Here is a 24,366-nt window from a genome sequence, read left to right as displayed (position 1 = left end):
ATGGCCTCCTTCACTGTAAATTCTATGATAATTCTATGAGAGTGGGGTCCACCAATGAGAACCAGTCCCCACTACAATATTACATGTCTCCCATCTCAATTAGAATCGAAGGGTCCAGCTCCTGACACAAGAGTGGATTCTAGTTCTGAATGAACAACATGCCAAATAAATGTGCCCAGTACTCCAGTTATTTTGTAGATTTATCAAATCCTCCTTGTCCTTGTACTCCAAAGGCTGGATTCTTCTGCCCCACCCGCTGCAAGAACGCCACAGGCGAGAGGCGGACAATAGAGAAGACCATTGACCTTGGGTGGGATTCTCTGGTCGCCGGGCGGACGCAGATGGTGAATCCCACCCCATGTCTCTATTTATAATGCAATAATCCTATATGCTTAATTGAAATTATAATGACACCCTTGCCAAGTGAACAGCCAATTCCAGCCCCACTCGCCCCGGTGTAACAATACAAGTGGTTTAACCAATAATTCTCAGAAAAATACCCAAAGTCTTTGGCCCTTAGATGTTCAATGTTTACAGTCACCAGGTTTGTAATTTTAAACACAACTACTGTTTGTTTATTTATAACAAGAACAAATATGAAATACGCAATAAGTGCAGTAGCTTAGCGACAAGCTAAAAACTGACTTCCCCTTTAACTACCCCACCCTCTTCCCAAACACACACAAGACAGCCAAACACAGAGGGGTAGAAAAGGGTAAAATAATAAGGATTAATGTCAAAAGATAAAAGTCCTTGCTTCAGGTAAAAAGTTCTGCAATGCACTTTCTTCACAGTATCAGCGGAGTTTAAAAGTCTCTGGTCTACAGCCCATAATGATCTTCCTTACAGTTAGCAATATCTTACAGCTTTTCCAGGAAACCTTCACACCAACCTATTCTGCAGAGAGAGTTATCAGATTCTGATCTCTGCTTGCATCAGCCTTTTCTGTAGAGAGAGTGAGTGGGCTCCCACAGTGACCTTTTTGGTGAGAATTCTCGAGTTGTTTCTGGAGAAAACAGGGTGGGAAAAATAGAGTTTTTCTCCCTCAGCTACCAAAACAAAACTGAAAGCTCTTTAGGTCTCTGAACCTTTTCAGTGGGGACAGAACTAATCAACACCTGTTACAGGGCACAGCACAACCTTTTAGACCAATTAATTGTCCACCAGGCACATCAATCAATCCGGATCATTACTGATGTCAGTCTAAAACAGCACAGCCTTTTGGATCGTCTGTTTGAATGAAAGAGTCACCTTAAAGTCACAGGTCCATGAAACATTCATGGATCAAAAATATAATAGCAGAAATAAAAGAAAGGGGAAAACAAGGGAATGAATAGGGAATTAACTAGAACAACCAGGACGGACCCTAACAATATGTTCCCCACATGTCTCTGTTTTTACACTCCTTTTAAAGATGTATCATTTAGTTTATATTTAGTTTATATTTCTTCTTATCATTCTTCCTTCCAAAGTGCAGTACCTCAGTAACATGTGATGTACATGGAAAATTTTCAACAGGAAATTCAACAGACTTCGTAAAGTTATATTGAAGTTTAAACAGCTACTCTCATTTCATATTTGAAATATCGAGTGCCGGAGAAGTTGTTTTTGGAATAAAAAGGAGACCTGTATTAGGTTCTAAAATGTTTCCAAAACCCCTCAAGAAACACAGGTGTCTTTCTAACAAGTCATATTTCCTTCAGACACTTCAGCATCTACCACTGCACAAGCAAGCCACTTTGTATTTTCACCTGGTCCCATTGTAACTTGATTTGGCAGGCATACAAAATTAGATGGAGTGCTGTTCCATTTGTACCCGTCAGCCCTCGTTATTGTCTATATTTTCTTCTTAAATTGATGTGATCTGTCTGCCTTATATATGAATATACTCATAAGATGTGCGAAATGCAAGGAATACCTCATACAAAGCAGGAAAGTAATGTTGTGTCTGTAAAAAATGCTGGTTAGGCCGCTGCTGCAATTTGTGTACAGTTCTTGTCACCACACTACCGGAAGGGCATAATTGCTCTCTCTCTCTCCCTCTCTCTCTCTCTCAAGGGAGAGAGAGGGAGAGAGAGAGAGTACAGAGGAGATTCACATGAGTGTTGCCAGGGCTTGAAAATTGCAGCTAAGAGAAAAGTTTGGGTAAACTGGGGTTGTTTTTCTGAGAACAGAGGCGGCTAATTGAGATGTGCGACATTATGAGGGGTATAGATAGAATAGAGGAGGACGCCCTGGGAGGAATTCTCTCCCCCCACACTGGGTGGGAGAATCACCGGGGCACCTTGTGTGTCCCGCCACGCCGCCCCGACACCCGCACGCAATTCTCCCACCCCCCAAATCAGCCCGGCGAGAATCACCGCTTGCAAAAGGCGAGCGGCGATTCTCCGGCCCGGATGGGCCGAGCGGCTGCCCCAACACGACAGGTTCCTGCCGGCGCCGTCGACACCTGGTCACTGCCGGCGGGAACTGCGCGGGAACGCTGGGGTGGGGGGGTGGGTTCCTGCACCGGGGTGGGGGGGGGGGGGCTTCCAATGGGGTCTGGCCCGCGATTGGTGCCCACCGATCGGCGGGCCAGCCTCTCTAAAGGAGGACCTCCTTTCCTCCACCGCCCCACAAGGTCCATCCGCCATCTTCTTGTGGGGCAGCCTCGGGGAAGACGGCATCCGCGCATACGCGGGTTGGCGCCGGCCAACCCGTGCATGCGCAGGTAACGTCATTTATGCGGCGCCGCTTTTTATGCGGCACCAAGGCCCGGCGCGTGTAAATTAGGCGACGCCGCTCCTAGCCCCCCGGGGGTGGGAGAACAGGGGGCTGGGAGCAGGCTCCGACGCCGGAGTGAAACACTCCGGTTTTCACTCCGGCGATGCACTTAGACTGTCTTTGGGAGAAATGCGCCCCCTATTTCCCCAGCAGAGAGTTCAATCACGAAGGGGCACAAAATTAAGGCGATTGGTGAAAGGATTAGACAGGACATGAGGAAAACCGTCTTCGCCCAGAGGGTGGTGGGTGTCGAGAGTTTTGCGTTTGATTTGATGGTGTAGGTCCAAAACCTCAGCTCATTTAAAAAGTACCTGGATGTGCGCCAGCAACCAGCAAGTACCTAGATGTGCAACAACAACCAGCAAGACTATGGACCGAGTGCTGGAAGGTGGGATTAGACTGGAATGATTTTTTTTTAACTTATCGGCTGGCATAGACTCAATGGGCTGAATGGCCCCTTTGCGTGCAATATGACAACAATGCATTGTGGGCAGGATATACCGACCAATCCCGCCATTGTCAATGTGATTTCCCGGTGACAGCACCCCTTGCAGTCGGGAATCCATGCCCTCAGAGTCTTTAGGGCCATTGCCGCGCTGAGTGCTCGGAATTATAGCATGTTCTCGGAGTCCAGCGTTACAGAGGGAATGTAAAATTTACAGGTTCACTTGCCCAGTGCATGTGATAACAGAGCAGGACATTAAATGTTATTTTATCTAGATTCGTTGTTTTGGCATTTTTTTGAAGACTGTCAGCCAAATGCTGTGGTGCAATAGGCGCCTTGACTGTTTTCCACCCTCTCCTAAAGGCACGTTTGTGGAAGGAGACAGAAATTTGTCAAGGAACCTGTGGAAATGAGGGTATAGTTTTGGATCACCTGCTGAGTTTCTGCCTGCATTTACCTGGAGCAGAAAGCAATGCAGGGAGCGTTGCCCCAGATTCATGAGATATGGGAGGCGAATGTTGTTCCCCTGTTCAAGGAAGGGAAGAGCGAAATCCCTGGGAATTATAGACCAGTCAGTCTTACATCTGTGGTGAGCAAACTATTGGAAAGGATTCTGAGAGATAGGGGGCGGAATTCTCCGACCCTCCCCCCTCCGGGTCGGAGAATCGTCGCAGCACCAGTCTGGGTATGCGCCGACTCTCCTGGGCCGGCGCGCAGATTCTCCGGGCCGGATGGGCCGAGCGGCCGTCAACAAAAAGCCGAGTCCCATCGGCGCCGTTCTAACATCCTCTAATTGGCGGGACATCGGCTTTGAAGGGCCCGGGTGCGGCCTGTGCGGGGGGAGGGGGTGTCCGACCTTTGGGGGGGGGGGGTGCCTCCGTAGTGGCCTGGCCCGCGATCGGGGCCCACCGATGAGCGGGCCGGCCTCTTTGCTCCCCGGCCTCCTTTGCTCCGTGCTGGCTCCTGTAGCCCAGCGCCGTTTGGTGTCGGGGCCGCCGTGGGGAAGAAGGCCACTGCGCATGTGCTAGTTGGCGCCGGCCCAACTGCGCATGCGCGGATTCCGCGGCGCCGGGTGCAGGCCGGGATCGGCAGCTGGGGCAGCAGAGACCGCTCCAGCGCCGTCCTAGACCCCTGTGAGCCGCAGAATGGGGTCCCAGAACGGGCGCCGACGCCGGAGTAAAACACTCCCGTTTTTACTCCGGTGTCGGCACTTAGCCGCCCATTGGGAGAATCCCGCCCAGGATTTTTGATTATTGAGACAAATATAGTTTGATTAAAGATAGTCAACATGCCTTTGTGAGGGGCAGGTCATGCCTCACAAGCCTCATTGAATTTTTTGAGGATGTGACAAGACACATTGATGAAGGTCGGGCAGTAGATGTGGTGTATATAGATTTCAGTAAGGCATTTGATAAGGTTCCCCATGGTAGGCTCATGCAGAAAGTTTGGGGACATATGATACAGGGAAATTTTGCTGTCTGGACACAGAATTGGCTGGCCGAAAGAAGACAGCGAGTGGTATGGAAGGAAAGTATTCTGCCTGGAGGTCGGTGACCAGTGCTGTCCCCCTGGGATCTATTCTGGGACCTCTACTCTTTGTGGTTTTTATAAATGACTTGTTTGAGGAAGTTGAAGAGTGGGTTAGTAAGTTTGCCAATGACACAAAGGTTAGTAGAGTTGTAGATAGTGTCGAGGGCTGTTGCAGGTTACAACAGGACATTGACAGGATGCAGAGCTGGGCTGAGAAGTGGCAGATGGAGTTCAACCTTGATAAATGTGAATGCTTCACTTTGGAAGGTCGAATTTGAATACTGAATACAGGGTTAAAGGCAGAATTCTTGGAAGTGTGGAGGAACAGAGGGATCTTGGGGTCCACGTTCATAGATCCCTCAAAGTTGCCACCCAGGTTGATAGGGTTGTTAAGAAGGCATATGGTGTGTTGGCTTTCATTAACAGGCGGATTGAGTTTAAGAGCCACGAGGTTTTGCTGCAGCTTAATAAAACCCTGTTTGGACCACACTTATGTCCAGTTCTGGTCGCCTCATTATAGGAAGGATGTGGATGCTTTGGAGAGGGTGCAGAGGATATTTACCAGATGCTTCCTGGACTGGAGAGTATGTCTTCTGAAGAAAGGTTGAGGGAGCTCGGGCTTTTCTCACCAGAGCAAAGAAGGAAGAGAGGTGACTTGATAGAGGTGTACAAGGCAATGAGAGGCATGGATAGAGTGGATTGCCAGAGACTTTTCCCAGGGCGGAAATGGCTGTCATGAAGGGACATAATTTTAAGGTGATTGGAGGAGGTATCGGGGAGGTGTCAGGGGTAGGTTCTTTTCACCGAGAGTGGTGGGTGCGTAGAATGCACTGCCAGCCGAGATGGTGGAGTCAGAGTCATTCGGGACATTTAAGTGACTCTTGGACAGGCACATGGACAGCAGTAAATTGAAGGGGTGTAGATCTTAGATTAAGATTAATGGTCCGCACAACTTCATAGGCCGAAGGGCCTGTATTGTGCTGTACTGTTCTATGTTCTATGTTCTATATTGCTCTTGGCACTTACACTCATTGACAATTTCTCCTTGTTTGCTACATTCATGAAGGCCTATTGCAGCATTGAATCCTGACTGCTGCAGTACAGTTGCTGTTGGTTTAATATTTCCAAGAACTTATCTTTAATCTGTACTTGAGACAATAGCAGGCTTGGCAGCAAGCGTCTGACTGATGTTGAATTAAAAACATCTGTGTATCATTAAGAGCTGTGTTTATGTGACATCATTTTACAGACTTTCACCTTTGTGTATATTCGAGATGCCAGTAGATTATTTCACTTAAACATAGACCACAGGAGTAGAGAATGAGGTCAAAATTCTCGAACAGTAATATGTGTATGGAATAGCCACAAAAACAACTAATTCCATTAATTCCATCAAAAAACACAGCTGAATAAATAGTGGGCTTAAGATTTAAATTGAACAGGATTGAGGGATAAAAATTATATTAGGCCTGTTTTGCGGCGCCAATCACCATTTTGTTGGAAGGAACAGATGTGCGGAGTATTTCCTAAATGGTAAGAATTTAGAAAGTGTAGGTGTACAAAGGGACCTGGGTCTCCTTGTCTATAAGAACCGAAGGGCAGCACGCAAGTGCAGCAAGCTATTAGGAAGGCTAATGGAATGTAAACCTTTATCACAAGAGGATTTGAGTGCAGTAGCAATGGAAGGTTTTGCTTGAATTGTATAGAAGCCTGGTTAGACCACATCTGGAGTGCTGTGTGCAGTTTTGGTCCCCTTAACTCAGAAACGATATTATTGCCATAGAGGGAGTGCAACAAAGGTTCACCAGACATGTTCTGGGATGGCAGGACTGTCTTATGAAGAGAGATCAGGCAAAATGGGGCTGTACTCTCTGGACTTTCAAACAATGAGAAGTGATCTCATTGAAACCTTCAAAACACTTAATAGACAGGGTAGATGTAGGAAATATGTTTCTCTTGGTTGGGGAGTCTAGAACAAGGGGCACAATTTCCAAATAATTTGGATGCCACTTAGAAGAGTAATTATGCAACATTTCTTTACTCAGAGGGTTGAAAATCTTTGGAATTCTGTATCCAAGAGAGCTGTGGAAGCTCAATCATTGAGCATGTTTAAAGTAGAGATTGATGGATTCTTGATCAACAATAATGTAAAGGGTTGCTTGGATAGGGGGTGTAAAAGGCACTGAAATGTCCAATCAGCCATGATCATATATGGCAGAGCAGGTCCAATGGGCTGAATGGCCTACATCTGTTCCTCTGTTCCTAAAGCAAGTGAGTTTAAAGGTCCCATTGAAAATACTAGACCAGGGAGAGGGTAGGTGTCTGAGGTAAGGGATGTGGAGTGTGGGCTTGGACTTGGGGGAGGATTCTGACATCGGGGGGTGGGGTCAGTGGTGAAGGGGCCAGACATCAATGTCCAGTAGGACATAGTGGGGGTCGAACACCGGGATGGGTTTGAGCGTCGGACATTGGGAGGTTCGGAGGGAATTTGGAGGTCAGGTTTCGGGGTCCAGACATTGGGAGGGCCAGATGTTGGTGGAGGGTGAGGATGTCAGACATTGCGGGGGTCGGACATCAGTGAGGTTGGCAGTTGGACATGGGAGTGGTATGGGGATGGGGTCAGTGGGATGGACGTTGTGCCTGGGATGGGAGTGTCCAGCTGAGTCAGGAGGTCAGGTCGATAGGGGGCTGGGGAACCCGTGTCACTGGGGGGGTCGGGAGGAGTAATTCCATGGGGGTGCTTAGTGGGAGGGGGGCTGTGTGAGTCCTCTGGGGTTTTAGAGATGTGCAGGGTGTTCTGTGCCGAACTTGATCTGTGTCTTTAAAATAGTAACGCTGAAGTGGTTTTATTTCTTCTGACTCTATCCAACCATCTGTTAGCGTATCACTGGAAGAATTATACAAAATTAGCAATTTAAATTGCATGTTGGATGGTTCCCAATACAAGTGTCCAGGGGAAGTTAGCGCTTTTGGACAATTCTCAGGCAAACCCTCACCTGGGTAACATCTGAGTCAGTTTCCTTCTTGCATCCCTCTTGCATCTTTGGGACACTCACCAAATCCTACACTGGAGAGGTAGGAAGTTATGGGTCATAGTTGTGGATTAAAGGAAAAAATTTACAAAGCTGACAAATAGAAAACCCGAATGACCAAGAAATTGATGACAAGAGATAAAATAGAAAGTGAGGGAACTAGCAAAAGACATAAAAAGTCATGTATCAATAGCGGTCTATAGGTATATAAAAAGAATAAGTAAACTTGTGCCCTTTACATTCAGAGATAGGACAAGTTAAAATGTGGAGTAAGCAAATTGCACGGACATTAAGTTAGTACTTTGCATCTGTCTTCACATTATAAGAGACAAAGGAATTCTGGACATAATGGGCAACCAAGAAGCTAGTGAGAATGGAGAATTTAAAGAAATTAATGCAACTATGAGCTGACAAATTTGCTGGTTCCGACAGCAATTCGTAGGGGTGATTCTCCGGGGCCGCAAGCCACAAACTGGAATAAGGATGACCTGTTGAATCAGGCATAATGATAAAATTGGGACTCCCACGGGGTGTCAAACTCTGTTGCATGCCTCCTGCTGGCCCCTACTAGGTGCATTCAGACAGTGCACCTGTTCTTTCTAGGACGATCTTCAGAACATAGTGACAAAAAACTGTGGTTAGAAAGAACACCTGCTCAAAAAAGTAAGCACTTCAGAGTTACCCCTGTAGAGCTATAAAAACAAACAATGGTAATCCATGATTTGAAGTAGCCTGGACCTTTCAATCAAGAGGTTTGTAAAAGGCAATGGACCATGAAATTGAATGTAGAGAATACAATTTAAAGCTTTTAGGCCTCCAAGCTTGCACAGAGGATTGGAAAAGGTTATAATGAATGACGTTGACTATGAAAAAAGTACTTCAAAGTTTCCACCACATTAAAGGGAAGATTTTTACATTAATCTGACAGATCATTGATGTTGACACTGGGAGAGAGTTTAAAGGTTTTAAAGTTGCAGAGAGAAGACTTTCACCATCATCTGACAGATTATTTACGTTGAAATACTAGGAGAGTGTTAAAACGTTTTAGGGCTACAGAGGGAACACTTTCACCTTCTTCTGACAAATCCTTGAATTTGACATGATGGGAGAGACATCAAAGGTTTGAAACCTACAGAGCAAAGACTTTTATTTTCAAATAACAGATCTTTGAATTTGATATGCTAGGAGAGATGTTAAAGGGTTCCAACATATCAGAGAGAAGACTTTGAACTAAAACTTGACATGCTGGAAGACAGATTAATGATTTTCAGAGCGACAGAGGGGAAACTTGCCAAACGACCACCATCCCAGGAAAGACACCCAAACTGAGATCTTGCAGCACAGCCCAACCACACCCTCCCCCCTGATCCCCACCTCTCCTTAAAGACCCCACACTGTGCCCTGGCGGCAAATGTTTGGAGAGTGCACCCCTCCTTGCAACTGCTTGGTTCAAGGTACCAGGTTAGCACTACCAAGGGGTGTGGCCTGTAGGGTGGGTCTGAGGGAGGGATTAATGGGGAGGGACCTGAAGGGGGATACTGAGGGGGAGGGAGGAATGAAGGGGGACTTGAGGAGGCTGAAGGTGGGAGAAACTTGAAGGGGGCCCTTAAGGGGGGGTACTTGGCGAGCACGTAATGGTGTGTCAATCATGTTGGGGGGGGGGCTTTGCTCGCAATTAGGGAGTGGATTTTCCAGTGATTTGCGGGTGGGCAGGGTGAGGGCTGAAAGATTATTCTGAGATCACAACACCCATTAAAAATGGCAGCCCCATTTGCTGAGGAGCGGGACCTGTCATTGAGATGTTACGTGAGCAGAGCTCCAAGCACCAGTGAGAAACACTCCAGTTTTCCCACAGGTGGTAGCACTAAGAATCACAGGGCGGGATTTACCGACCACCCCGCCACGTGTTTTAGTCACATGATTACCGATCCACTGGTGTCAGCGGGATTTCATGGTGACAGCGCTCCTCATTACTGGGGCATCCGTGCACAAGCTTGGGACCGGAATTTCCTGCAGGCGTGAACAGCTGGTAAATCCCGCCCAAAATGAGCGACTCACACCCAATGTTGTATTAGTTTTGATTTTCCAGAATTCCTTAGATTCTAGAATGTAACAAATGTAACAAAGGAGGGAGAGAGAAGACAGCAAACCATGGCACAGTTACCCTGACATCTATATTCGGGAAAATTCACAAATCTATTATTAGGAATGTGTTAACAGGGGACATGGAAAATCATAACATGGTTGATCAGAGCAAACACCAGTTTATTGAGAGTAAAATGTGTTTTTTGAGATTCTAATTGCAGTGGATAAGTGGCATTTGAATTTTAAAAAAGCAATCAGTAAATCTCAATGAAGAGGCTTTTACAACTGAGCAGGAGAATCTCATTGGCAGGATCAGCTCAGAGAAAATACTTTGCTAGTTGCTAGCAGTTTTTGCACAGGGGCTGTTTAGCTTACTGGAGGGGCTGCTTAGCTCACTGGGCTAAATCGCTGGCTTTGAAAGCAGACCAAGGCAAGCCAGCAGCACGGTTCGATTCCCGTAACAGCCTCCCCAAACAGGCGCTGGAATGTGGCGACTAGGGGCTTTTCACAGTAACTTAATTTGAAGCCTACTCGTGACAATAAGCGATTTTCATTTCATTTCATTTTTTGATGGGTCGTGGGTAAGCTTCAGGGGCTTCATTTTGCCTGAAGATACAATGCAGCGGTAAAAATTATGCCGTTTATATTGAAAACTGGCTGGATAAAGTCCAATGTTTTTTTGATTTTTTTTTGCGAACATTTTGTTCTCGGTCACTCTGCTAAAGCAAATCAATGAAAAGACAGCCAATTTCCATTCAGTTATCTCAGAAGACTTTAATTTTAAGATAAATATTTGAGCTGAATGAAGTAGGGGAGCCAATGGCTCCCCCCGGCAACACCCCCCTCCCCCCGCCCCGGACGTCATGTCTCTACGAAGGTCGACCCCACAGCCATAACGCGCTGCAGACGTACGGGATGAACAAGGTCATTATTGGACCTCTGCCACTCACTAACTGGTTGGCAGTTCCATCAGTCCCAGCAGTGCAAAGGGATCATTAGTGGCTGCTGCTGGGATTGTAAGAAGAGGTGTAAGAAGGCTCAGGGATCCATGGGACTGGTGAGTCGTCTGACTTGGTCGGTGAGGGGACATGGGGTGGGAGGGTTGTGTTTAAGGTTACGAGGGAGTGAGCAAAAAGTGGAGTTTGATCTGATGGGGGTCACCTCTGGTTTATAAAGGGCAGCCCCCAAAGATCAACCAGCTGCCCTGCCCCCCCACCCCCCGCCCCCTGCCCCCCCTCCTATCCTGCCATTTGTCAGGTAGAAAATTGGGCTACCTGTGTTAAGTAATGGGTTAAGAGACATTCCAATTAGTTGTCTCATTTATGTTAAGTATCCAATAATTGACACTGATTATATAAAGGGGCTTCAGGTGGCCTTTGTGTCAGGTGATGGGAAGATATAGCTTTGTGCAGTCTGTTAGAGTGAAATGAAGGTGTTTGTAAAAGGAGCAGTGCCTTTGACCCTTTATACAACAGCTGCTAAATGTCTAACAAATGGTAGCAGAGGATGGTTGCTGTGCAAATGTGAAGGGTTGAAAGATACAACTTTTCCAGACCAAACCAAGGAGTGAGTGAGAAGAAAAAAGAAAATAATGAAGATATATGGCTGAACCTAGGATAAAGATGGCTGGATATTACTACCCCCCTCTTATTTTCTGAAAGGGGATCGTATGACCAATGGAGAAGTAGAGTAGTTATGTGGACTAAAGCAACTGCCTTGGGAAAGAGAAAACAAGGTATGGCATTACTCTACCTTATGACAGTAAAATCCAAAGCAAAATGTTTTCTGAGCTGGAATTGGAAGAGTTAGACTCACAAGAAGGTCTGGAGACTCTATTACGTTATATGGATAAGATTTATAAAAAGGATGACTTGTTAAGTGCAGATAAAGCATGGTCAGATTTTGATAGTTTGTGGAAAATAGAGGATTTCTCCTTGGAAGACTATATAATGGAATTAGGCAGACTATATAAAAGGCTGCAGAAACACAACCTGGAATTTCCACAGTCTGTGTTGACCTTTAAATTACTAGACTGTGCTAGAGTGAGCAACATGGATAGGCTCCTGGTTTTGACAGGAATTCAGTTTGTGGATAAGGATACCTTATTCGATCAGATGACAGAAGCTTTAAAAAAGTTTCTGGGGAAACATTTGATTCTGATGGCTCTGATGACCCAAATAAGTCAGTCTGCAATAAAGCAGAATATGCAAGATACACTACTAACAGGATGGTCAAATCGCATGGCTACAAACCGGTTCCAAGACTATGGAAGGAAATCAGGACCTGGAAATTATGAAGACAGAAACCCAGTAAGAACCTGCAATAGGAAGATGAACCACAGAAATGCCCAGGGTATGATAAATCGATGTTTTCGTTGTGACTCTCAATACCATTATGCTTTCAACTGTCCAACACGTTATAATAGTGTTTGAAGATCCACATGACATGGAAGAGTCAGAAGAGGAAAAAGATATTGAACAGAAAGAAGGCATTGTCCTATTAACAAGCAATTTTACGCCGGTAATGAGGGTGTTGGTTGGAGAATCCTTCAATTCTGCTATATTGGACAATGGCTGCACATCTACTGTGTGTGGAATTGACTGGTTAAAATGTTACCTGGACTCCTTGAATACTGAAAATCGTAACAAGGATAAGGAATTTGAAAGTTCCACAAGTTTCAGATTTGGGGATGATAATACTCTGAAGTCACTGAAAAGAGTGGTATCCCTTGCAATATTGCCAGAGTGAATCATTTCATTGGATGGATACTTTCTTCATCGTCGGTCTGCTCAGAAGCAGACCGTCAATGAAGAAAGCACACATGAAGCTGGATATGGAAAAGGATAAGGCAACAGTTTTTGGAAAGACGGTGGACTTACAATTTACACAGTCGGGACACTATTGTATTCCATTACTGACAAATAACACTTCAAGTACAGCTGTTAAGGATGTGTTAATGGCAGTTGAAAATGGGACTTTAGCTGATAAAAAGCTTGTATTAAAACTGCATAGGCAATTTGCGTATCTGTCTCCTCGGAGGCTGAAAAGTTTATTAAAGGATACAGGGGTAAGGGATGAAGACTATACTAAACTGATAGAACAGGTTAGTGATCGCTGTGAGGTTTGTAGGAAGTACAGAAGGACACCAGCACGACCGATAGTAACCCTACCTTTGGCCAGAGATTTTAACAACATTGTGGCCATGGACCTTAAGATCTGGGATGAAGCCAATAATATATTTGTTTTTCATTTTGAAGATTTAGCAACCAGATTTAGTCAATCACGATTGTATGAAGTAAAGAAAAGAGAATAATTCTGGATATAATCGTGGAAAAATGGATAGGGACAGGAATGGACCCACCGGCAAAATTCCTTACGGACAATGGGGGAGCATTTGCTAATGATGAGTTTAGGGATATGTGTGAAAACGTGAATATCACAGTTATGAAGACAGCTGCAGAAAGCCAATTTAGTAATGGTGTGTGTGAAAGAAACCATGCCCTAATAGCTCTAGAAAATTTTGGCAGATAGACCAAACTTCAAGCTAAATTCAGCTTTAGCATGGGCGGTACATGCAAAGAATTCATTGCAGATGGTTGGGGGCTATAGTCCTTATCAATTAGTTTTGTAGAAATCCTAAAATTCCGTCCATTTTTGATGACCAGCCTCCAGCTTGGGAAGGGACTACAATTAGCTTTGCCTTTGCTGAGCATTTAAATGCATTACATAGCAGTAGAAAAGCTTTTTTGGAATCAGAAGTCTCTGAAAGAATTCGCACAGCTTTATGAAATAATGTATGGCCATCAAATACCGTTTTTCAGCAAGGAGATATAGTATACTACAAGAGAGACAATTTTAATGAATGGAAAGGCCCAGGGAAGATCATAGGCATAGATGGCAAAACAATTCGTTTGCAACATGGCAATCAAACTGTTAGGGTACATTCATCAAGGGTAATGGGTGGGTCTAGGACAACTCATCGCCAGCCTAACTCATCGCCAGCCCAATAAAAACAGTACAGTCAACAGACTTCTTAACAGCGCTTTGGAGTGAATGGAATCTATTTAAACCAACAGACTTCTTAACAGCGCTCTGGAGTGAATGGAATCTATTTAAACAATTTAAACCTATAGAAAACAAAGGACATTTTAACATATTTTTCAGTAAATTGACTCTATTTAAAAAGTGCCCAATATAAAAACGATTGTATTTAACCAGAGACGGACGGAAAACACAATACAAAAAACAGTAACTTACAATTAACAGCGTCTATTTCAATAGAGCCCTACAGTAAACAGTCAACTGACCAAATCTGAACCTAATCAATTTCACATTTGTCGCTCGCATGTTCCATAACCCTGGTGTTTGTCAATTTCAGCTATTCAGACGAAAAGCACAAAATTATATGTGGCAGGTGCGACAAATGTGAAATTGATTAGGTTCAGATTTGGTCAGTTGACTGTTTACTGTAGGGCTCTATTGAAATAGACGCTGTTAATTGTAAGTTACTGTTTTTTGTATTGTGTTTTCCGTCCGTCTCTGGTTAAATACAATCGTTTTTATATTGGGCACTTTTTAAATAGAGTCAATTTACTGAAAAATATGTTAAAATGTCCTTTGTTTTCTATAGGTTTAAATAGATTCCATTCACTCCAGAGCGCTGTTAAGAAGTCTGTTGACTGTACTGTTTTTATTGGGCTGGCGATGAGTTGGGCTGGCGATGAGTCAGCGGCGATGAGTCGGCGGCGATGAGTTGTCCCATTCCCTAATGGGTACAGATTACAAATTTTCAAATTTAGACAGAGCAGACATAAATGACGAGAAACCAGAGTCATCTGGTATGCACGTGTTACAGAACTATGAGGACCAGTTAACTGATATAGACAGGGTTTCTGCAGAGGAACACAACACTTCTGATGAATTAGAACAGGCCATTTTTCCAAAAGGACAACTGCCAAATTTTGGTACAAAAGTGACACACTTGCCTGAAGGGTCAAGTCAATGGAAGGATGCAACTGTTATTAGTAGAGCAGGGAAGTCCACTGGAAAGTATAAACATCGGTTGAATGTACAGCATTCAGGGGAAGGAGTCAAGACAATGGATTGGGAACACAAAGTTCAAAAATGGAGGGCACAGAAACGCAGTGCGAGTACAGATAGTACATCAGATAGTGAACAGGTCCGCAGGTAAAGGTTGAGAACTATTGAAAGGACATCCCACAGCAGAAGGGAAAGATCAAGCAGTAGCAGTACAGAACGAGACACCAGGTGGGAGAGGGGACGTAGTTTATCAAGATCTCAGAACATGAGTAAGACTACAAATACTAATAGGAGTAGAAGCCCATATGCACATGAGATTTTGGTGGCTTCCAATAAATTAGATGAGAAAGTTATCAAAGATGGCAAACAGCAAGAACTGCATAGTTGGAGTGAATTTGGGGTATATACGGAGGTACAGGATAGGGGACAAAGAGCTCTATCCCACAGATGGATTTGCACGGAAAAGGTTCTCCTGGATGGAACTGAAAAGACAAAGGCCAGGCTTGTGGCAAGGGGATTTGAAGAAAACTTAGAAGATCAGGATTTAAGGGTAGATTCACCTCCGGCAGGAATGCTTATTTTAAAGATCCTCTTGGCTCTATTAGCCACAAAGGCATGGGAATGCAAATCAATGGATATAAAAGCTGCCTTTTTGCAGGGGCATCAGCTCCAGAGAGACATTTTTCTCTGTCCTCCTAAAGTGCCAGCTAACATAGAAGTGTTACTCTGGAAGTTGAACAAATGTGTATATGGTTTAAATAATGTGTCTAGAGTCTGGTATTTTTCGGTAAGGTAGATTTTGTTAAAGTTAGGCTGTTGCCAGTTGAAAGCAGATCCGGCAATCTTTTACTGGCACGATAAAGGAAATCTTTCTGGCATCTTTATGATGCATGTTGATGGTGTTTTGTGGGGTGGGACTAGTGGGGGGGGGGGGATTCTCCGACCCCCCCCCCCCCCCCCCCCCCCCCCACCGGGTCGGAGAATCGCCGGGGGAAGGCGTGAATCCCGGCCCGCCGCTCCGACGCCAGCTGCTGAATTCTCCGGCGTCTGTTTTTGGGCGGGTGCGGGGATTGCGCCGCGTGGTCGGGGGCCATTGGCAGCGGCCCGCCCCCGGCAATTCTCCGGGCCCTGATGGGCCGAGCGGCCGCCCATTTTCAGCCAGTCCTGCCGGCGTGAAATAGACAAGGTCCATACTACTGGGACCGGGCTTGCAGGTAAGTTTGCGGGGTCCTCGGGGGGGCGGGGAGGATCCGGCCCCGGGGGGGGGGGCCATGGTGGCCTGGCCCGCGATAGGGGCCCATCGATCTGCGGGCGGGCCTGTGCCGTGGGGGGCACTCTTTCCCTCCGCGCTGGCCTGTGTAAGGCTCCGCGATGGCCGACATGGAGAAGAAACCCCCTGCGCACGTGCAGGAAACACGGCAGCGGTTCTGCACATGCGCCAGAACACGCTGGCGGTCCTGCACATGCGCTGGCCGGCGGAGGCCCTTTGGCGCCACCCCTCCAGCGCATCCTAGCCCCCGGAAGTGCGGAGGATTCCGCACCTTCTGTGCGGCCCAACGCCGGAGTGGTTCATTGCACTCTTAGGTGCCGGTACGGGCCGCCCCGCTGATTGCGGGAGAATCCTGGCCTTGATTTCGAAGCTATTGTCACCTGTGGTTTGAGGAAAGAATTCAGAGTTGGAAGTCAGGCTTCCGGTGCATTTAAATACATTGGACTGGAAATCGGACAGACTAAGTTAGGGGCAACATTACATCAGCAATCTTATTTGGAAAGCATCAGCCTAATTATTCATGGCCGGGTTTCACGCAAAGTCGCAATGGTTTCAAAGATGGATAAAGAGCAACTGCAAAGTTTAATTGGACAACTGAATTGGTTAGATAGACAGACTATACCAGACGTGAGTTTTGATGTCTTAGAGTTTAGTACAAAATGAATGATCCCAAAGTGGAAGACATAATAAGAGCAAATAAAGCGTTGGCCAAACGAAAAATGCAGGAGTGTGTTTTCAGGTTCCTGGTTTCAGGTGACCTTAGGCACCTGAAACTTACAGTTTATAGTGATGCGTCTGAAGCAAATTTATGGGATGGGGATTCAAGCTCAGGAGGTTCTATAATTTTCCTTTTGGGGAACAATGGTAAATGTTGCCCTCTTGTGTGGGGAAACAAAGAAAATAAGGAGAGTGGTCAAAAGCACTTTGGCTGCTGAGACGTTAAGCCTTGTAGAGGCGGTGGATATGGCCTTTTATATATCTCAGATATTGTCAGAAATTTTGGGATTAGGGGATTTGGGATGTACCTATTGAATGTCACATTGACAATAAATCCCTGTGCGGAAAATGTGCACTCTACAAAAAGTGTCAATGATAAGACGTTAAGGATAGACATCGCAAGTTTGAAGCAAATGTTGGACAGAGGGGAAATAGCAAAAATTAAATGGGTCAACAGGCATTATCAATTGTCAGACTGTTTTACAAAAAGAGGGGCTAGCTCACAGAAACTTTTGGATATTGTTCATGAAGGACCCCTGTTTCTGTGACGTTTTTCTTCCAAAACAAAGGAGGGAAATTGCGTGTGTGTTTTTGAGTTTCTTGTAAATTTTTTTTTCACCTAATTATTTTTTTTCTCCAAGGAAGGGGAGACTGTTAAGTAATGGGTTAAGAGACATTCCAATTAGTTGTCTCATTTATGTTAAGTATCCAATGATTGACACTGATATGTAAAGAGGCTTCAGGTGGCCTTTGTGTCAGGTGATGGGAAGACATAGTTTTGTACAGAGTCTGTTAAAGTGAAATGAAGGTGTTTGTAAAAGGAGCAGTGCCTTTGACTCTTTATACAACAGCAGCTAAACGTCTAACAACCTGTTCCCGCCGGCTGCCAAGTCCAAACATTCTGTGGCAAGGGCAGCATATTATCTGGGTCAGTGAGCTTCGTAACAATTTCTGCTGATTCCTGGCAACCACCCATCGCCCGTATTATTGTGGTAGGCTCAGGGATGGGTAGGAAGGTTGTGGAATGGGCAAACTAACCCCCACTGCCTGTAACACTCCCCTTCGGGGCATATAAAATGTAGCCCTGTATTTCTATTCAGAGAAACTGCTGCACCTTCTTTCATAATGTCGCTTGATATTTCTCCCCACCATTTAACAAACACTGCCAATATTGAATCTTCAATGTTACTAAGTTACCCATAATAAATGTGTGATAATAAATGAACATTTTATAATTCCAGGAATCAATAGAGTCATCACGGTGGCCCTGGAAAATGCTGTTGATGTTGATGCGATTCAGTACGTTGACATTGGAACGGTATTTGGATACAAACAACAGCTATCAATTGAAATGGACGATATTGAAAACGCTTTGGTTAAACAAATAGTAAGTGATGTTGAGAAAAGTGAGAGAGGATCGATCTTCAGTCGCCTTTTCTGAAAACAATTGGAATTTAAAACAAAATGGCCCATTACAGTCAGTGACACCTGAGTGTGAAATTTGGTTATTTTGTTGTTAGGGATTGTTCTTGATTCATCAAATATGTAATTAAACCCGATGAAGAATATGCTGTTCGGTGACTTCAATATATTGAGAATCTCGTCACACAGTGTGTCCCGCTATTAAAAACATTAAAATGTTTTGTTTGCAGAGCGGCGCTATGGAAACAAAGTGCTGTCAAGCCCTTTGCACATGCTTAGGAGAACCAGGGCTGCTTGGTTTGCAAGGGATCAAAGGGCCAAGGGTAAATTTAAAAATATATCTGCATTTTTAACAGTTTCATGATACATAATTATTCATTGAGATTTAGAAAGCAAAGTAATTACTTAATAGATGTGTTGATGCTATTTTAGGGGCACCCAGGTGTGAAGGGATTTCAAGGCTACCAAGGTGAAGAAGGAGGATTGGTAAGTTGGTACTTTTAACAAATTTGAACTACTCATTTACATGACGTGACGTGCTGCTGCTTTTGTTTGTCTCTAAGGACTGTGGCATTTACCATGCAGCAGATCAAAGAGAATTTTGACTTCTCACAAAGGAGGAACCAGTGCTGTGACCTTGAATTACTGGAAGACTCTAATACCCGGTTCCTTAAACTGCAGACTGATTAAATTTTGGTTCAGGCGGGTTGATTTTAACTTCTGGATAGCCGACCTGTTTTCTGGACAAAGAGGCTGGGGGCACTGGCCACATTTGAATAGAACACGGGAGCTGCAGTCGCGTAATGGGCAACCCACTGGCTACAGGCCTTCGCTATTGGGCGCGTTTGTGGCTGCCAAACCAACAGCACGGAGTGTCCAGGATGGGCGAGTGCAGTGTGCAAGATCCCCAGGTTATTTTCATTGTGTTCTTCCTGCCACTCAAATATGATTTAATCCTTCCTTCCTAAGGCATCTTCAGCTATGTTTTCGATTGAACTATTGGCGAGCACACAGCACTTGTTCCGACCTCTATTTCCTAAAATTAGATTTTCTGTATGTTGTGGGTTCCTGACTTAGACCTTGGAAGGGACTTCTTGTTTTAAAAGGTAGGGACCTAATGCAGCAACTTCATCATTGGCAGTAACAGAGAGGTATCTGCAGGAAATAAATGCTGGAGTGAATTTATGATTTGGTGTCTGATGAAATTTGCATGGATTTTTGCATTTAGAATTTGAGCTACTCCACGGTTATTCTAAAAGCCCAAATAAGGTTTGACCTTTTTAAAAATTAATTTATTGGATGTGGGTGCCGCTGACTGGACAGCATTTAATGCCCATCCTTAATTGCCCTTGAGAAGGTAATGGTGAGCTGCCTTCTTAAATCATTGCAGTCCATGTACCGTAGGTACACCCACAGTGCTGTTTGGGAAGGAGTACCAGGATTTTGAACCAGCAACAGTGAAGGAACGGTGAAATATTTCCAAGTCAGGATAGTGACTGTCTTGGAGGGAAGGTTATAGGTTGTGGTGTTCCCATTCATCAGCTGCTCTTGTCGTACAGGATGGTAATGGTCATGGGATTGAAAGATGATGTGAAAGATGGTTTGAAGGAAGTTTGGTGAATTCCTGCACTGCATCTTGTAGATGGTACACACCGCTGCCACTATGTGTTGGAAGTGGAGAGAGTGAATATTTGTGAATGGGGTGCCAATCAAGTAGGACGGCAGTCAGCTTCTTGATTTTCATATAATTTACAGTGCAGGGGGAGGCCATTCGACCCATCGAGTCTGCACCGGCTCTTTTGAAAGAGCACCCCTCCACCCTATCCCCATTACCCAGTAACCACACCCAACACTCAGGGCAGTTTTGGACACTAAGGGCAATTTATCATGGCCAATCCACCTAACCTGCATATCTTTGGACTGTGGGAGGAAACCGGAGCTCCCGGAGGAAACCCACGCACACTCGAGGAGAACGAGCAGACTCCGCACAGACTGTGAGTCAAGCGGGAATTGAACCTGGGACCCAGGAACTGTGAAGCAATTGTGCTAACCACTATGCTACCATGCTGCCCGGCATTTTCTTGGAGCTGCGCTCATCCCGGCAAGTGGGGAGGATTCCATCCCATTCGGGACTTGTGCCTTGTAGATATCTGACAGGCTTTGGGAAGTCAGGAGGAGAGTTTCTCACCACAGGGTAAATTGCTACAATATTGAGCACGATTTACCAGCTTCGTCATGCCCAACTAGGTGTTGCGATGAGGTCAATGAATGTCGCGAGGACACTTGATTCAACTGTACCTCTCGAAACGTGGCGATCTGGATCTCGTCTTCTATGGGCGTGATCCAGATCAGCGTATTCGGCTCATTTAAAAATGTCTGCATGGGGTTCTCCTGGCGCATGGGAACTAAGTCCTTCCCAGTAAGGCCTCGACCAGGCAAAAGGGGAGTTTTAACTTCCCCTATGTTAACTGGGACTCACTTAGTGCTAGGGACTTGGACGCCGCAAAGTTTGTAAGGAGCATCCAGGAGGGCTTCTTGAAACAATATGTAAATTTTTCAACTCGGGAAGGGTCCTTACTGGACTTGGTATTGGGGAATGAGCCCAGCCAGGTTGTCAAAGTTTCAGTAGGGGAGCATTTCGGGAAGAGTGACCATAATTTATTAAGTTTTAATGTACTGTTGGATGAAGATAAGTGCTCAGGTGAAGGTGCTGAATTGGGGGGAAGCTCATTATAACAATATTAGGAAGGAACTGAAGAATCTAGATTGGGGGCGGATGTTTGAGGGTAAATCAACATCTGGCATGTGGGATGCTGTCAAATATCAGTTGATAGGAATTCAGGACCAGCATGTTCCTGTGAGGAAGTAGGATAAGTATGGCAAGTTTCGAGAACTTTGGATAACGAGGGATATTGTGAGCCTTGTCCAAAAGAAAAAGGAAGCATTTGTAGGGGCTAGAAGGCTGGGAACAGACGAGGCCCGTGAGGAATATAAGGAAAGTAGGAAGGAACTTAATCAAGGAGTCAGGCGGGCTAAATGGGGCCACGAAAGGCAATTGGCAAATAGGATTAAGGAAAGTCCCAAGGCTTTTTATACATAAAGAGCAAGAGCATAGCCAGGGAAAGGGCTGGCCCATTCAAGGACAGCAAAGGGAATCTATGTGTGGAGCCAGAAGAAATATGCAAGGTACTAACTGACTACTTTGCATCAGTATTCACCAAAGAAAAGCACTCGGAGGATGATGAGTCTGGGGAAGGGTGTGTTGATAGCCTGGGTAACATTGAGATCAAAAAGGAAGAGGTGTTGCGTGTCTTGAGTAACATTATAGTAAATAGGTCCCCAGGGTCTGATCGGATCTACCCAGAATACTGTTGGAGACAAGAGAGGAAATTGTTGGGGCCTTGAGAGAAATCTTAGTGTCCTCACTAGCTACAGGTGATGTCCCAGAGGACTGGAGAATAGCTAATGTTCCTTTGTTTAAGAAGGGTAGCAAGGATAATCCAAGAAATTACAAGCCTTACATCAGTGGTCGAGACATTATTGGAGATGATTCTATGAGACAGGATTTACTCCTATTTGGAAGGAAGTGGACGTATTAGCAAGAGCCAGCATGATTTTGTGGTGTCTCACTAACTTGATCAAGTTTTCGAGAAGTGGCGAAGATGGTTGATGAAGGTAAAGCAGTGGATGTTGTCTACATGGACTTCAGTAAGATCTTTGTCAAGGTTCCTCATGGCAGACTGGTACAGAAGGTGAAGTCACATGGGATCAGAATGAGCTGCCAAGATGGATATAGAACTGGCTCAGTTGTAGAATACAGAGCAGTGGTAGGGTGCTTTCTGAATGGAGGGCTGTGACTAGTGATGCTCCACACTGATCATTGCTGGGGCCTTTGCTATTTGTAGTATATATAAATGATTTAGAGGAAAATGTAACTGGTCTGTTTAGTAAGTTTGCGGGTGATACAAAGGTTGATGGAATTGTGGACAGTGATGAGGGCTGTCAGAGCATACAGCAGGATATAGATCAGTTAGAGTCTTGGGCAGAGAGATGGCAGGTGCAGTTTAATCTGGACAAATGTTAGTTAATGCATTTTGGAAGATATACAGTAAATGGCAGAACCCTGAAGAGTATTGACAAGCAGAGGGACCTGGGTGCATAGGTGTACAAGTCGCTAAAAGTTGCAATGCAGGTGGAGAGGGTAGTAAAGAAGGCATATGGGATGCTTGCCTTCATTGGCTGGGGCACTGAGTATAAAAATTGGCAAGTCATGCTGCAGCTGTATAGAATTTTGGTTAGGCAACACTTAAATATAGTGTTCAATTCTGGTCGCTACACTGCCAAAAGAATGGGGCGGCTTTGGAGAGGGTACAGAAGAGGTTCACCTGGTATGGAGGACATTAGATATGAGGAGAGGCTGCTAAATTTGGTTTGCTCTTACTGGAACAATGGAGATTGAGAGGTGACCTGATAGAAGTCTACAAAATGATGAGGAGCATGGACAGAGTGGACAGTCAGAGCTTTATCCCAAAGTGTAAGAGTCAATTACTAGGAGACATAGGTTTAAGGTGTGAGGGGCAACGTTTAAAGAGAGATGTGAGAGAGAAGCTTTTTACACAGAGGACAGTGGGTGCCTGTAATTCACTGCTGGAGAAGCTGGGGGAAGCAGGTCCGATAGTGACTTTTAAGGGACATCTTGACAAATACATGAATAGGATGGGAACAGAAGGACCCGGACCTCAGAAGGGTAGAAGGTTTTAGGTTAGACGAGCAGCATGGCCTTGTAGGGCTTCGAGGGCTGAAGGGCCTCTTTCTGTGATGCATTTTTCTTTGTTCTTTGAAGGGTGAGAGGTGAAGGGCGGGTATGAAGGAGCCTCAGAAATGTTGGGGGGTTGTTATGGATGGAGGTACTGAAATGGAGGGGCCCGAAAGAGGGTAAGTGGAGGCCTGAAAATGGGGTGGGACCCTCAGCAACCCCATAGCAGGATGTCCTCACTTGGGAAGCAGACTACATCACTTCCTCAAGAGTCATGTGGCACTGTGGTCTAAGTGGGTTTCCTTACTGAGATAACTGAGGAATACCATGCTGGCTGCGCAGGTAGCAGCCGACAGTGTTCACTGCCTCCAGGGAATCCACATCATATGCAAGCTGCACAATATGTTTCTCCCCCCACATCACCAAAACATTTTGGGGTGAATTCTCACCGTATCTCTTTGTGGAGACTATGAGCTCAATTCAACCAAATGGGAACACAATCCTATAGCAAAAGAGCATTTAGCTGCGTGTTTCCCAGTGCACGCAGTGCCACGAAACACATGGCTATTCAACACTACTTGCGTTGTATAAGGGGCCTCAATGGAGAACACACGACCGAGTCCGCACGACATAGCCCCGTTATGAAAACTGGGGTGCACCGTTCACCGGAACTGCCCAGTTAGTGATTGCGTCCCGATCTCCGAGCCCCCAAAGTGATCTCCGACCACCCCCAAACCCAAATGCCATTTAATTGCGCCTGTGTCCTCCTGCTGGAGGAGAATTGCAACTGATTTCCGATCTCTCTGGGAGTGCAAATCGGCAAGCATGCAAATTTATGCATGGCGAGGAATACGAGGGATTCCCAAGGGAATCCCGCTATTGGGCCGCCATTTTGAACAGGCAGCTCGATAGCGAAGCCCAATAGCCGGTCAACCCGCTGCACTGCAAACCATCCTCAACCCCCTCCCCACAATGCAAAGCAAGCCCCCACCCCCTCACCCCTGGATTGCCTGGGTGCCCTTCCCCTCAAGTATGGGGGTGCCCCTACCAGTCCCCCCTGGGACCTCCTAACGAAGGAGACTCCCCAGGGACCTCTGTAGTAGGCAGACTCCCTACAGGGGCAACTCAAAGAGGGATATTTCCTCAGGCACCCCTGCAATAATAGCAGCTGTAACACTTACTTGAAAGCTCCATGTGTCCATTCCTCGAAGGAGAACAGCTGTGATCCGCGTTTCAAACCCGCAGATCCATTAGCTGCAAGCCATTCATAACTTTCTACGAGTGTGCTGTGATTGGCAGCTTTCAC

General features: G+C 45.6%; 1 protein-coding gene across 1 annotated transcript in view; it reads left to right on the top strand.

Moving 5' to 3' along the window:
• The window catches only part of LOC119965888 (collagen alpha-6(VI) chain-like), a 204,048-nt gene that overhangs the window by 62,186 nt on the left and 117,496 nt on the right, over positions 1–24,366 (top strand). Inside the window, exons 11-13 of the mRNA XM_038796853.1 lie at positions 18,124–18,269; positions 18,535–18,627; positions 18,737–18,790. Coding sequence (XP_038652781.1) covers positions 18,124–18,269; positions 18,535–18,627; positions 18,737–18,790 — 293 coding nt within the window. The remainder of the gene's footprint in view (positions 1–18,123; positions 18,270–18,534; positions 18,628–18,736; positions 18,791–24,366) is intronic.

The sequence above is a fragment of the Scyliorhinus canicula genome, chromosome 5 (genome assembly GCF_902713615.1).
Source record: "Scyliorhinus canicula chromosome 5, sScyCan1.1, whole genome shotgun sequence".
Classification (NCBI taxonomy): Eukaryota; Metazoa; Chordata; class Chondrichthyes; order Carcharhiniformes; family Scyliorhinidae; genus Scyliorhinus; species Scyliorhinus canicula.
Note: the sequence above shows the minus strand (reverse complement) of the source record. Positions and strands in the feature narration are given on the sequence as shown.